The 13,829-nt window shown below is 37.6% G+C and overlaps 1 protein-coding gene across 5 annotated transcripts in view; it reads right to left on the reverse strand.

The window, feature by feature from the left end:
• Positions 1–298: 298 nt before the first annotated feature.
• Positions 299–13,829, reverse strand: part of KIF13A (kinesin family member 13A) — a 390,994-nt gene continuing 377,463 nt past the window's right edge. For all 5 annotated transcript variants that reach the window (XM_053714782.1, XM_053714779.1, XM_053714781.1 and 2 more), the window contains one exon: positions 299–3,039. In XM_053714782.1, the coding sequence (XP_053570757.1) occupies positions 2,753–3,039 (287 nt within the window). In that variant the 3' untranslated portion in view covers positions 299–2,752. The remainder of the gene's footprint in view (positions 3,040–13,829) is intronic.

Genomic DNA, 13,829 nt, shown 5'->3' on the forward strand with positions numbered 1-13,829 from the left:
AGGCATTTGTTGTTGCTGCAACCAGTTAGGTTAGGAGGAAACTTCTTGGGTCCATGGACTAAACAAGGTTGACCTGTGAGTAACTAAAATCAATAGCTGTGTAGTTTCAGCTGATGCTGATTTCGGAAGCTGGAACAAAAATGTATTTCATAAGTGTACACTTCTGATTTGAAACAATGAAGTCGTCTGCATCTCTGCAATAATTGCAGTAGTGGATAATGTTACATTATTATCTTACGTAGAAGCTTTAATTGCCCTTATTTCCCCAGTCGTTAAATAAAACAAGTACAAATACACATAAGGATTAGACCATTTGTATTCTACACACAGAGATATGTACCAGTAAGCATATTGCCGAGTATAAATTACAATTCTTTTTACAATAAACAGAAAAAAACACTACAATGAGATAACCCTATGAAACATGAGAAAGAAGAAATAACAGCAGCTTTTCATTAAGGTCCCAGGTATCAGACTCTTTCAATGCTGAACTAAAAGGAAAAAAGAAACAGTGGGAAATTCATGTACAATTTGATATTATTTGTTTTGTTTTTTTTGCATTTATAAAAAAAAAATTCAACAGCTTCCATAAATCTATACAAACATCAATATGAATGAGTCACAAACATCCCACAACACTGAAGCAAGTTACTATGCAGAGAGACCCAAAGCTGTATTTCACTAGTGGCTATGCTCTTACGTAGCTCTAGAAAAGGGTAGTGCAAATGTGTACAACTTCAGTGATAGAGGAGCAATGATTAGTACTGTTACTACTTTCATTTCATGTATATGCTCCAGCCACATACATAATCATTTCTACCATCAGCTCACTCAAGTAATACTGGTGTAGTAGTCAAGGACAACGGCAAGGGAAGGTCAATTCAGTACAATCTACTGAAGCAGTGTCTGATAACTTGAAAGACCATGCAAAAAAAAAAGCACATTATTTTAAATGCGTAGAATTAAACAAAATAGCACGTTAGGAAGACAGCACCAAAATGTTGATGAAAACTTGAAAGAACTAAACTAATTCTATATAAATAACGTGAACTCTTTTTTTTATATACTTGGGCTGCATTCCAGTACCCCTTGACTGGAATTGGCAATGTTTTTATTATGTATCATATTTAAAAAAAATAGGTATGCAAATCTACATGTGCAAGAGCGCTTATATTCACTTACAGAAATAACAAATGTATAGTCTTATAGCACACAGATGAGAGCTGGAATACTATACTGTTTACTTCAATGCTCCCGTGTTTGGTGCGTGGCAGTAAGGAATTGAGCAGACATGGAGAACATTTAAAAAAGGCTATTAGTAAACATAAAGTCATGTTTTAAGTAAAAAACAAACAATGACTGTCCCACATATTAATGAACACTTAATCACTCACTGCATAACAATAGGATTTCATTTTGGATAAGGTGATTGATCAGTAAATCTCATTAAAAAGCACTGTGCACAAACATGGTCATTAGACACTATAACTAATATTGCACTAACTCTGCTATTTACAATCTAAACAGGAAACACTCCAAATATTCCAAAAGATTGTTCAGTTCCAGCCTTCAAATGCTACCAAGGATCTTTATAATCTTGAGACATTTTGAGAAATCTTTAAATGCTGGACTGGGGTCCTTGTTAACTAGAGTCAGAGACCCCCGTTCTATGTAGATATGTAGATTTTGCAATAGATAGAGATCAGCGCTAGTTTGGTGAATGAGATTCAGGGGGCTCCCAGGTGCTTCCTCCTAATATCTTAAAGGGATATGAAACCCACAATGTTTCTTTCATGATTCAGATAAAACATACCATTTTAAACTTTCCAACTTACTTCTATTATCAAATGTGTTTAATTCTCTTGGTATCCTTTGTTGAAGGAGCAGCAATGCACTACTGACAGCTAGCTGAACACACCTGGTGAGCCAATAACAAGAGGCATATGTGCAGCCACCAGTCAGCTGCTAGCTCCCAATAGTGCACTGCTGCTCCTGAATCTACCTAGGTATACTTTTTTCAACAAAGGATACCAAGAGAATGAGACAAATTTTTATAATAGTACATTGGAAAGTTGTTAAAAATTGTATGCTCTATCTGAATTATGAAAAATGTGGGTTTCATGTTCCTTTAACTACACTTAAACACACTTTCATGCAATAAAAAAAAGTATTCACCTATGAGAATAAAATTGTGTTTTAATGTCAGAGGAGCCTTAAATACAACCATCCAATCTTGCAATAGTAAACAAATAAGGCAGCATGGTGCTCGTTAGTAGTATCTAACATTTGTATGACCACATTACAACCCTTCCAGATACAAAAGCACAAAACAAAGATATTAACCGACTGTGCTGTTTAACACAGGTTCTTTGGTAATTAAAAAACAGCATCCTGCGACTCTTATTTTGAACAGATTTGTATTTTCTGTTTATTTTTTTTTTCTCAATAAAATATATATATATTTTCTTTGATTAAAATATAGTTCCCAAGTCATTATGTAAGAATAGACCAGTACCTGCCATCTTTCTACATAATTACTTTTATACGTGCTTTTAGTGTGCAGCAAACAACCTGCCTACAAGGCAGACAATCTAATGAATAGATTCCTGTTAAAAACCCTTAAGATAATTGTCTAGACTATGCTAGGAAAACATTGCAGAAAAACAGATTAAAACTGTACAGCTGTACAAAAAGGTCCATATTCATATGCGTTTCCACACATGAGATGAGTTGTAAGTGCAAGTACTGAATCTTAGTTAATCCAGGATTTTCTGTTCTCTTGTTTTCTAGAGAAAGCAGACGCTGCTTCATTTGCAGACTGGTAAACTGCAGCTTGGCCTGACTTGACAGACAAAGACTCGGTGAGGACAGCACTTCGACGCTTTTCTCTGCTGGATGTTGACTGAGCTACTGAAGTGCTGCTGTTGCCTGCTGTTGTTGAATCAAGTGCTTTGGTGAGGCGGCTTGGGCGGACAAACACACCGTACTTGGGTTTGCATCTGAAATATTCCTTCCCTTTCACTGATCCATCATGTTTGCCTTAAATACAAAAGAAATAAATCAATAATTAAATAGATAAACACATACATAAATAAAATAACATTCATTACTTAAGTAAATAAACACAATTAATATTGCCACAATATCTTTGTGCCGTCTAGTTTCCCATGTTTATCCATGTATTCAGGACAGGAAGATAAAAATGATAATCTATCAAATTAAGAGCAAGATGTAAAATTCAGAGAGCCATGGCTCCTTGATTTCTGGGATTTGAAGAGTCCTAATTTAAGAAGATTATTAAAGAGATATAAAACAGTCTGTTTCATTGTTGTAATTAAAAAACATTAAGCAGTGGATTATACTTAATAGAAATCATTGCAATATGTATTATTCATACATTTTCTAGTACAACTTGAGCTGGCTTTCTCTAGCATTTACTGAACAGTAACAGGAAAGGACAGAATGCAACTTGAGATCTTAAGCTGTCAACACGTCAGCTCCCTTATCTCAGCATACACAGTGGCTACACTGAGAATCTTTAAGTGATAACTTTTGCAAGAAAACAACTACGTTGTTTGCTGTTTTTTTAATGTTTACTTTAATTCAACATATGTTATCCCTTTTAAGCATATTCAGTGAAGGAATTCAAAAAGATTTTTTACCTCTTATAACAGCCATACTAATAAAAAGGTCCTGTTTCAACAGTTGATTTTTGCCTTTAAAGGGACATTCTAATGCAAACATTACATGATCTCATTTACATAGTAGATAAGGTTGAAAAAAAAAAGACAGAAGTCCATCGAGTTTAACATGATCTATTTCTCCTAAAACCATGCTGATTTTGAACTTAATCTTGTTTACATGAATATACTCATCAATATAATCCTTCATAATCCATTCAAGTATCTTCCCCACTATTGATGTCAGACTAACTAGTCTATAGCTTCCTGGATCAGCCCTGCTTTCCTTTTAAAAAAGTGGCACCACATCAGCTTTATGCCAGTCCAGGGGTACTATGCCTGAGGATAATGAGTCTTGAAAAAATAAAAATTATTCTTACCTGATAATTTAATTTCCTTCTTGGCAGTGAGAGTCCATGAAAAACATTCATAACCTATTGGAATTACCTTTCCTGGCAACCAGGAGGAGGTAAAGACACCCTAACAAACCTTAAATATCCCTCCCACTTCCCCTACCCTCTGAGTAGTTCAAACCGAGGATAAAGAAAAGTGAAGAGAGATACAAGGGGTACAGAGGAGCAAATGACTGACACCACTACATCTAATACATTAGTGCAGGGTCGTGGACTCTCACTACCAAGAAGTATGAGGTAAGAATCATTTTTATTTTCCTTCTATTGGCAGTGGGAGTCCACAAGAAACATTCATAACCTATGGGAAACCAATACCCAAGCTGAGAAGTCCACAAATGTTTGGGAGAGAAGGTAAGGAAGGCAGTCCTAAGCACTAGGCACCACCACTTGTAGAACCTTTCTCCCAAAAGAAACCTCCACTGAGGCAAACACATCAATCTGTAGAACTTTGAAAGTGTGCAATGAGAACCATGTTGCAGCTTTGCAAATCTGCTCAACTGAGGCCTCATTCTTGATGGCCCAAAAAGTAGAAACCGCACAAGTGAAACGGGCTGAAATTCCAGGAGGAGGCTCTAGACTTGCTTTCACATAGGCCATGCAAATTAGACTTCACAACCAGAAAGAAATAGTAACTGCAGAGGCCTTCTGCCCTTTGTGCTTACCAGTACACAGGACAGACAAGGAAAATGACTAACCAAACTCCTTAGTAGCTTAACTGTAGAACCTCAACACCCTGACCACAACCAAGTTATGCAGCAGCCTCTCCTCAGAGGATGATGGGTTTGGACAAAGTGAAGGAACCACAATCTCTTGGTTAATGTTGCTAGTATTGACTACCCTAGGTAGAAAACCTATATTTGTCCTCAAAACAGCCTTGATGGATCACTAGATAAGGGGGGGCACACAATAAGGTGGACAGCTCAGAAACTCCACAAGCAGAGCCAACAGGAAAACCATTTTCCAAGTGCATAAGTTAATATCAACAGCATGCAGAGGCTCAAACAGAGCCTTTTGAAGACTCTAAGAACCAAATTTAGGCTCCAACAGGGAGCAACAGGTTTGAAAACTGGTTTAATTATGGCCAAAGCCTGAACAAATACCTGAATATCAGGCCAACAAGCCAACTTCATGAGGAATAAAACTGAAAGAGCAGAAATCTGACTCTTAAAAGAACTAACCGACAGGCCCTTCTCCAGATCTTCCTGGGGAAACTGTAGGATACGCAGAGTTTTCACCCTATGCCAAGAGAATCCCCGCTGGTCACACCAGTGTAGAAAAGTTTTCCAGATTTTGTAGTAGATGCGTATGGTGACAGGCGTGCAAGCCTGGGTAAGGGTATCAATCACCTTGTCAGAGAAGCCTCTCTGAGCCAAGATTAGCCTTTCAATCTCCAGACAGACAGCCTCAGATTATCTAGGTCTTGATAAACGAACGACCCTGCAACAGGAGGTCCTAACATAGAGGCAACCACCAAGGAGGAGCAGACAATGTCACTAGATCTGCATACCAAGTCCTGAGTAGCCATGTAGGGACTATTAAAATAGTTGGAATTCTCTCCTGCTTGATCCGAGCGACAACTCGGGGCAGGAGAACAATCTTGTGGGAGAAAGTAAACTAGATTGAAGTTCCACGGGGGGCATTATCAGTATGATGATACATGTGGTTGTTGGGTTATTGATTTTTCCAAAGTTTATTAGGGTAATACTGCTTGCTATTGTTTTTTTGGGTTTTTTAGCTTTAATTGATGGAGAGGGTAGCTTTTGTATCTGTTCATGTTGCTTCCTAACATCATCCAATATGGCGGGAGGTAATTACAGTGTATTTTTACAATGCGCAAAACTAATGTTACTTTCCAAAACTTTTTGGTGTACTCGAGTGTTGTTCTGGGCTTATGATCCGTAAGTGCTAGAAACAGGGGCATAAAATGGTAGTGTAGGTGACAATAATCAGCACCATGGATAGCTTAGTATTGCTGCATTGATGGGATAGTAAACATCTTGATATTTTAAAACAATGTTTAGTGTTATAAAGCACTGCCGTTGCAGCCAGATGGCAGTATTAATGTAGTAATTAAATTGATGCAGACCCTTTAGAAAATATGCATACAACTTAAGAGAAAGAGACAGTGCTACAAATGGCACAGCCCAAAAAGAAAGGGAACAAAGCACTCTTTTATAAATTAAGCTTTCATTTTATTACTTGTCAAAACATGACAAACAATTTCACAGGTTACTCCTCACAGATTCAAAACATAACCCCCCACAATCAAAGAAAAAATAATAATTAAAAATACAAAGAAATAATAAAAAGATCAAAAAGAAGTGCAGACAGATATATGAAATGATTTAAAAAGAAAATCAAAAATGCATGCAAGCAATGACCACAAATCAATAATGTCCAGCAAACAATGTACAACACCCTGCTGCACCAGACCCTGAGGAGCAGGAAACGTCTGGACAAGTTGTCAATGGGATCTATGTACACTGTACCGATAGTAGGTAGTAGTAAAGACCGGAGGTCTCCTTTGCTAGTAGAAATTATAATTCAGCAAGGTACTAGCATGTTAGTGAAGCAAGCACAAGCTGTAAAAAGCAAGTAAGATGGCATTAGTATCATATCCAAAGCTCAGCAATGTAGATTCAAAGCATAGCAGCACAATGTTCTGGCATTTGCAAGAGAGGCACATTTATAGCAGGTGCGGGAGAGGAACAAGACAAGTATGCTTCATAAAGGGCCAGTCACAAGTGAGAAACAATAATAATCAACATTCTTGCAGAACACTTTTTAACAAAAGGTCTCTTTAACACTCCACTTTCCCATGTGCAAATGATACAACTGTATGTCGACCAGCAGTCACACACCCGGCAATGTACAAGAGTTGTCTTTCTCTAGGAAGAGTATCAAAGTCCCAAGCAGTCTCTCATACTGCAATAGAGAGACTGGTTAAAACAGAACAAACTGAACATTCAGCTCAAACATATAGACTATAAATGTTCAATGTCAATAAGCAAATCCTATTTATTTTACTGCTTAAAGGAGATAAGTATTGTGTTTCAATATTCTCTAATAAACTCATATTATTGTTCAATTATTTGTTTATTATTAGTTGATTTAATATTACATTTGCTTATAATTTATGTTCTTTTATTATTTATATTCCGTTTTTTACATTTATTATTTTGTCTTTATTCTTATATAACAATGTATTATTTTCTTCTTTAATTCTTCTGGTTTTCATTTGTTAAATTTTTTCTCCCTTTGTTGCTTTTATACCTTTAGTTATCTGCTCCGTTCTGTGTATTTCTTCTGTTGCATCCACTTGCTTTTCTTAGCGCTCCAGTGCGCATGCGCAGTCGGCTCCATTTTATAAATACGTCGTTAGTGCCGCCCACTTGTTTCCCGTCTTGTATTTACCTCACATCAACTCGTTTATCTGTGTTGACTAGTCATACCGCAATTTTGGTTCACAAACGCCTAGATTTAGAGTTTGGCGTTAGCCGTCAAAAGCAGCGTCAAGGGGTCCTAACGCTGCTTTTTAACGCCCGCTGGTATTTAGAGTCAGGCAGGAAAGGGTCTACCGCTCACTTTCTTTCCGCGACTCGAGGTTACCGCAGATCCCCTTACGTCAATTGCGTATCCTATCTTTTCAATGGGATTTGCCTAACGCTGGTATTGCGAGTCTTGGAAGAAGTGAGCGGTACAGCCTCTACCGACAAGACTCTTACCGTCAAAAAAAGTCAGTAGTTAAGAGTTTTATGGGCTAACGCAGGAACATAAAGCTCTTAACTACTGTGCTATAAAGCACAATAACACCCATAAACTACCTATGAACCTCTAAACCGAGGCCCCCCCACATCGCAAACCCTATAATAAAATTTTTTAACCCATAATCTGCCGCTCCGGACACCGCTGCAACCTACATTATACCTATGAACCCCTAATCTGCTGCCCCTAACATCGCCGCCACCTACATTATATTTATTATCCCCTAATCTGCCCCCCCCCCCCCAACATCGCTGCCACCTACCTACACTTATTAACCAATAATCTGCCGACCGGACCTCGCTGCCACTATAATAAATGAATTAACCCCTAAACTGCCGCACTCCCGCCTCGCAAACACTATAATAAATTGTATTAACCCCTAATCTGCCCTCCCTAACATCGCCGCCACCTACCTACAATTATTAATCGGAACAGCCAATAGAATGCGAGGTCAATCCGATTGGCTGATTGGATCAGCCAATCGGATTGAACTTCAATCTGATTGGCTGATTGAATCAGCCAATTAGATTTTTCCTACCTTAATTCCGATTGGCTGATAGAATCCTATCAGCCAATCGGAATTTGAGGGACGCCATCTTGGATGATGTCCCTTAAAGGAACCGTCATTCGTCGTTAGTCCGTCGGTTGAAGAGGATAGCTCCGCGTCGGCTGTATGGAAGATGGCTCCGCTCCACTCCGGATGGATGAAGATAGAAGACGCTGCTTGGATGAAGACTTCTACTGGATGGAGGACCTCTTCTTGCCTCGCTTGGATGAAGAATTTGGCTCGGCTGGGTGAAGACGACTCAAGGTAGGGAGATCTTCAGGGGGTTAGTGTTAGGTTTATTTAAGGGGGGTTTGGGTGGGTTAGAGTAGGGGTATGTGGGTGGTGGGTTTTAATGTTGGGGGGGTTGTATTTTTTTTACAGGTAAAAGAGCTGATTACTTTGGGGCAATGCCCCGCAAAAAGCCCTTTTAAGGGCTGGTAAAAGAGCTGATTACTTTGTAATTTAGAATAGGGTAGGGCATTTTATTATTGTGGGGGGCTTTTTTATTTTATTAGGGGGCTTAGATTAGGTGTAATTAGTTTAAACTTCTTGTAATTTTTTTATTTTCTGTAATTTAGTGTTTGTTTTTGTTTTATAGATTAGTTTATTTAATTGTATTTTAGTTTAGCTAATTGTAGGTAATTTATTTAATTAATTTATTGATAGTGTAGTGTTAGGTGTATTTGTAACTTAGGTTAGGATTTATTTTACAGGTAATTTTGTAATTATTTTAACTAGGTAGCTATTAAATAATTTATTTAATTATAGTAAATTTATTTAGATTAATTTAAATTATATTTAACTTAGGGGGGTGTTAGGGTTAGACTTAGGGGTTAATAACTTTATTATAGTAGCGGCGACGTTGGGGGTGGCAGATTAGGGGTTAATAATTGTAGGTAGGGGGCGGCGATGTTAGGGAGGGCAGATTAGGGGTTAATACAATTTATTATAGTGTTTGCGAGGCGGGAGTGCGGCGGTTTAGGGGTTAATACATTTATTATAGTGGCGGCGAGGTCCGGTTGGCAGATTAGGGGTTAATAAGTGTAGGTAGGTGGGGGCGACGTTGGGGGGGCAGATTAGGGGGTAATAAATATAATGTAGGTGTCAGCGATCTTAGGGGCAGCAGATTAAGGGTTAATAGGTATAATGTAGGTTGCGGCGGTGTCCGGAGTGGCAGATTAGGGGTTAATAATAAAATGCAGTTGTCAGCGATAGCGGGGGCGGCAGATTAGGGGTTAATAAGGTTAGGGGTGTTTAGACTCGGGGTTCATGTTAGGGTGTTAGGTGCAGACTTAGAAAGTGTTTCCCCATAGGAAACAATGGGGCTGCATTAGGAGCTGAACGCTGCTTTTTTGCAGGTGTTAGTTTTTTTTTCAGCCAGCTCAGCCCCATTGTTTCCTATGGGGATATCGTGCACGAGCACGTTTTTCCAGCTTACCGCTACCGTAAGCAGTGCTGGTATTGAGGGTTGAAGTGGAGCTAAATTATGCTCAACGCTCCCTTTTCTGAGGCTAACGCAGCCATTCAGAAAACTCGTAATACCAGCGTTGTCTTAAGGGTGCGCTGGAAAAAAAAGGAGCGTTAGCACCGCGGGTCTTTACCGACAAAACTCTAAATCTAGGCGAAAGTGTTTCCAAATTGTTCTTTCCTCCTTTCGGTTGTATATATTTTAATGTTATGGCCTTTGTCTCCATCTAGTGACCATTAATTTTAGTGCTGTTATTTATTACTGTTTTGGTTAAGTTTTTTATATAATTTATTCTGGTGTCATTATTTATATTTTTATTGATATCAATTTTAAATATATTTTTATTTATCTCTCATTATTAACTCTTTGGGGTCTTTCCTAATTAATTTTGTTTTTTATTAAATTCATTTTTTGATTATTAATCTTTAATATGTCTCAAATTTCTGAAAATAATCCTTCCCTCAATACGGAGGGTGTTCAAAAAAATGATAGATGTTTCCATGAAAAAATTGTTAGGAAAATTTTATTTTTGAATTAATAAGTCTAATATCAAAAAAGCTCTGAAGAGAAAGAGACCTATCTCTAGCGCCGTTAAGGCAAGTAAAAAATTGGTTAATAAAATCTCGCCAGCTTGTTTCTGGCTCTCATTTTCCTTGCAGGAAAGGAAGAAAAACCCCTGCTAAATCCTCTACTCCCAAGAGGTTACTGATGGGAGAGGTTATAGCCACTAAAAAGATTTTGGATTTTTCTTCCTCTGAATTTAATTCGGACAATTCTTCTTATGAGTCAGATAATTCAGATGATTATATTACCCAACCTCCATCAGAGGATTCTACTGCCTCTCCTAAGGTTAAAAGATAAAAAAAAAGTGTTTAAAAAAGACCAAACATCTTAATTCAGAGTAAGAATTTTTTTTTGCATTGCTTGGGAAACCCAAGATTTGATGCTGAAGACTTACACCATCCCAGATCAGCTGAATAGTGTCCATCTTTAGATATTGCTAATTTTATCAATTATCAAAAAAAAGAGACTCACGTAATGCCCCAGGCCTATCCTTCCCAATAATGCTGGATGTACCCAAGAGGTAGACCCAAAATCTTTAAAATTCATAGGCACTCCGGGTTTTAAACTTAAAAAAGGAATGGATAGAGCATGGAAAATTTGTCAGGATAAAATGTTATTTACTATTTTTTGACAACTCAACTTTGGATCTAATTATTGTTAGAGAATGGCTCCAAAGAATGCTTAGTTTTTTAGGTAACGCTAACTCAGCTATGTACACTGAATGTAGACGTAATATTGTCAGAAGGATTGACCCCAGGGTTTGTGACTTTGCAGTCAATGAAATACATCCTGACACCAATGGGTTACTGTTTGAAGACACTTTTATTACAGAATTAAACAATTATGTTAACACATTTTCCAACCTTAATAAAGTAAGAACATCTATGAACAAAATCTTTTATCAAGATCATTTTTCTTATCAGGCCCAGGAAAGGAAGAGGCCATTTTCCTAGCCTTTTACCCCAATCGGTCTCAATTCTCAAATTAACAATTCCAACAACAAAGACAGTCCCAGAATCCAGCCACCTCAGGTTTCTTCCCTTCCCGAGGGAGACCCAGGAATCCTAGATTTCAACGTTCAAGGCAAAGATCTTGTGCCCCTCAAGGTAAACCTTCCCTCTCATGTTTCTTCCCAAAACATAATTGGAGGCAGAATATTTTTTTGTTCACAATTGGATGCTTACAACTACAGATCAATGGGTTCTTCAAACTGTTTCAGGTGTATATATATATATATATATATATATATATATATATTTTATTTCTACTGCTATCCAAAATTCTCTTCCTTATCCAATAAAATTTTCCGACATAGACAAAATTCTGGTTCAGAGCGAAATTTCAAGCCTTTTATTAAAAGAAGAAATAGAACCGGCTATAAATTCTCAAAACTGTTTTTTAAGCAACCTTTTTCTTGTAAAAAAGAAAAACTGCTAGTTTTGGCCAGTAATAAATTTAAGATCTATAAACGCCTTCGTTGTCTATCAAAATTTCAAAATGGAAGGCATTCATCTTCTCAGAGATTGCCTTTTAGACAACCATTTCTTAGTCAGATTAGATCTGACAGATGCATATCTCACAGTTCCTGTAGCTCAGGAACACCGGAAATTCCTGACCTTTATTTGGGAAGGCAAGAAATTGAGTTTTACTTGTATGCCTTTTGGCCTCTCCTCGGCCCTCTGGATTTTCACCAAATTAATGAAACCTATAATTACTTGGCTTCGTTTACGGGGTGTTCATTTTGTTATTTATTTAGATGATACTTTGATTATGAATCAGAATTTTGTTACTTTAAAATCACAACTCCTTCTTACAATTCATATTCTAGAGAATTTAGGGTTTTTATCTTCATAAATGTCTATCGTATTCTCATCTTATTCCTCTGTCTCCAGAAGCCAAAGAAGAGCTTTCTTGGTGGCTCTCCCATATAGAAGCTTGGAACGGGAGAGTCATTTTTTGGGAAATCTCCGGACTTAATTATAGAATTCGATGCCAGTCATTCTGGCTGGGGCGCTCATTGTGGCCTCTATTACGGGCGGAAAATGGTCTTCAGAAGAAAAAAGATTTCATATAAACAGCTTAGAACTTTTGGCACGCACTTTTGCAGTCAAGAGTTTTGTCAAAGATTCTTCTATGTCCATTTTACTCAGAATAGAAAATATTTCTACAGTACGCTATTTGAATCGCCTCTATTACGGGCAGAAAATGGTCTTCGGAAGAAAAAAGATTTCATATAAACTGCTTAGAACCTTTGGCAGGCTTTTTTGCAGTCAAGAGTTTTGTCAAAGATTCTTTTCCTGTGTCCATTTTACTCAGAATGGACAATATTTCTACAGTACCCTATATGAATCGTCTCAGTGGTACAAAATCGAGAGATTTATCCATTATTACGAAAGTTTTCATTCACCTTTGCTTGGACAGAAATATTTCTGTTTAAAGCAGAATATATTCCAGGATTATCCAACATCGCAGTGGATTGGGGTTCTCGTTATCTGACGGATTCAAGCGATTGGAAACTAAACAAAGTCTTTCATTCGCTTCAGTCTCTCAGAGGACCCTTTTCGATGGATCTCTTTGCTTCGAGACTGAATTTTCAAGTTCCTCCTTACTTTAGTTGGGGTCCAGATCCAGAAGTTTTGGTGATCAATGTGTTTCTTCACCCATGGTTTCATCAGACAGCTTATGACTTTCCTCTGTTCTCCATGATTCAGAGAACAATCTCGGTAGTCCAACGGGATCTCCTATCAATTCTCCCCATCACTCCCATCTCATCCATGGTACCGATTTCTCCTAGAGTTATCTGTCAAACATCCTATTCTTCTTCCTCATTTCCCTCTCCTTCTGTCAAATCCAGAAGGTTTTCCTCCCAATCTAATCATTTATGGGTCTCTTTGTCGCATAGCTTGGATGATTTCGGGCAATTTTCATCTCTCCAAGGCTTATCACAACAGGCTAAGTCACTCTTGTTAGATTTTCTGGCCCCTGGTACAAAAAAATTTTCCGCATATTCCAGATGGTCTTGCTGGTGCTTGGAGAGTTTGGATCCCCTTTCAGTTTATGTAACCACTATTATTAATTTTCTTTCATCCCTTTTTTATTTAAGTCTTTCTAGATCAGCTATCTCTGCTGAACATTCTTTTATTAATAATTTCCCTGTAGGTCAACATCTTTTAGTTTGTAAATTAATGAAAGCCATTAAACTTAAAAGACCTCCTGCACATAAATACACTTCCTTTTGGGATGTTAATCATATTTTTTCTCTTTTTAAATCTTGGCCTTCTAATAAATCTTTATCCCTGAAACAACTGTCTGCTAAATTAGCTACTCTTTTATGTTTAATCTCTTTTCGTAGAGTTTCTGATGTTAAAGCGTTAGATTTTAACTCAAAACCT

The sequence above is a fragment of the Bombina bombina genome, chromosome 5, assembly GCF_027579735.1.
Source record: "Bombina bombina isolate aBomBom1 chromosome 5, aBomBom1.pri, whole genome shotgun sequence".
Classification (NCBI taxonomy): Eukaryota; Metazoa; Chordata; class Amphibia; order Anura; family Bombinatoridae; genus Bombina; species Bombina bombina.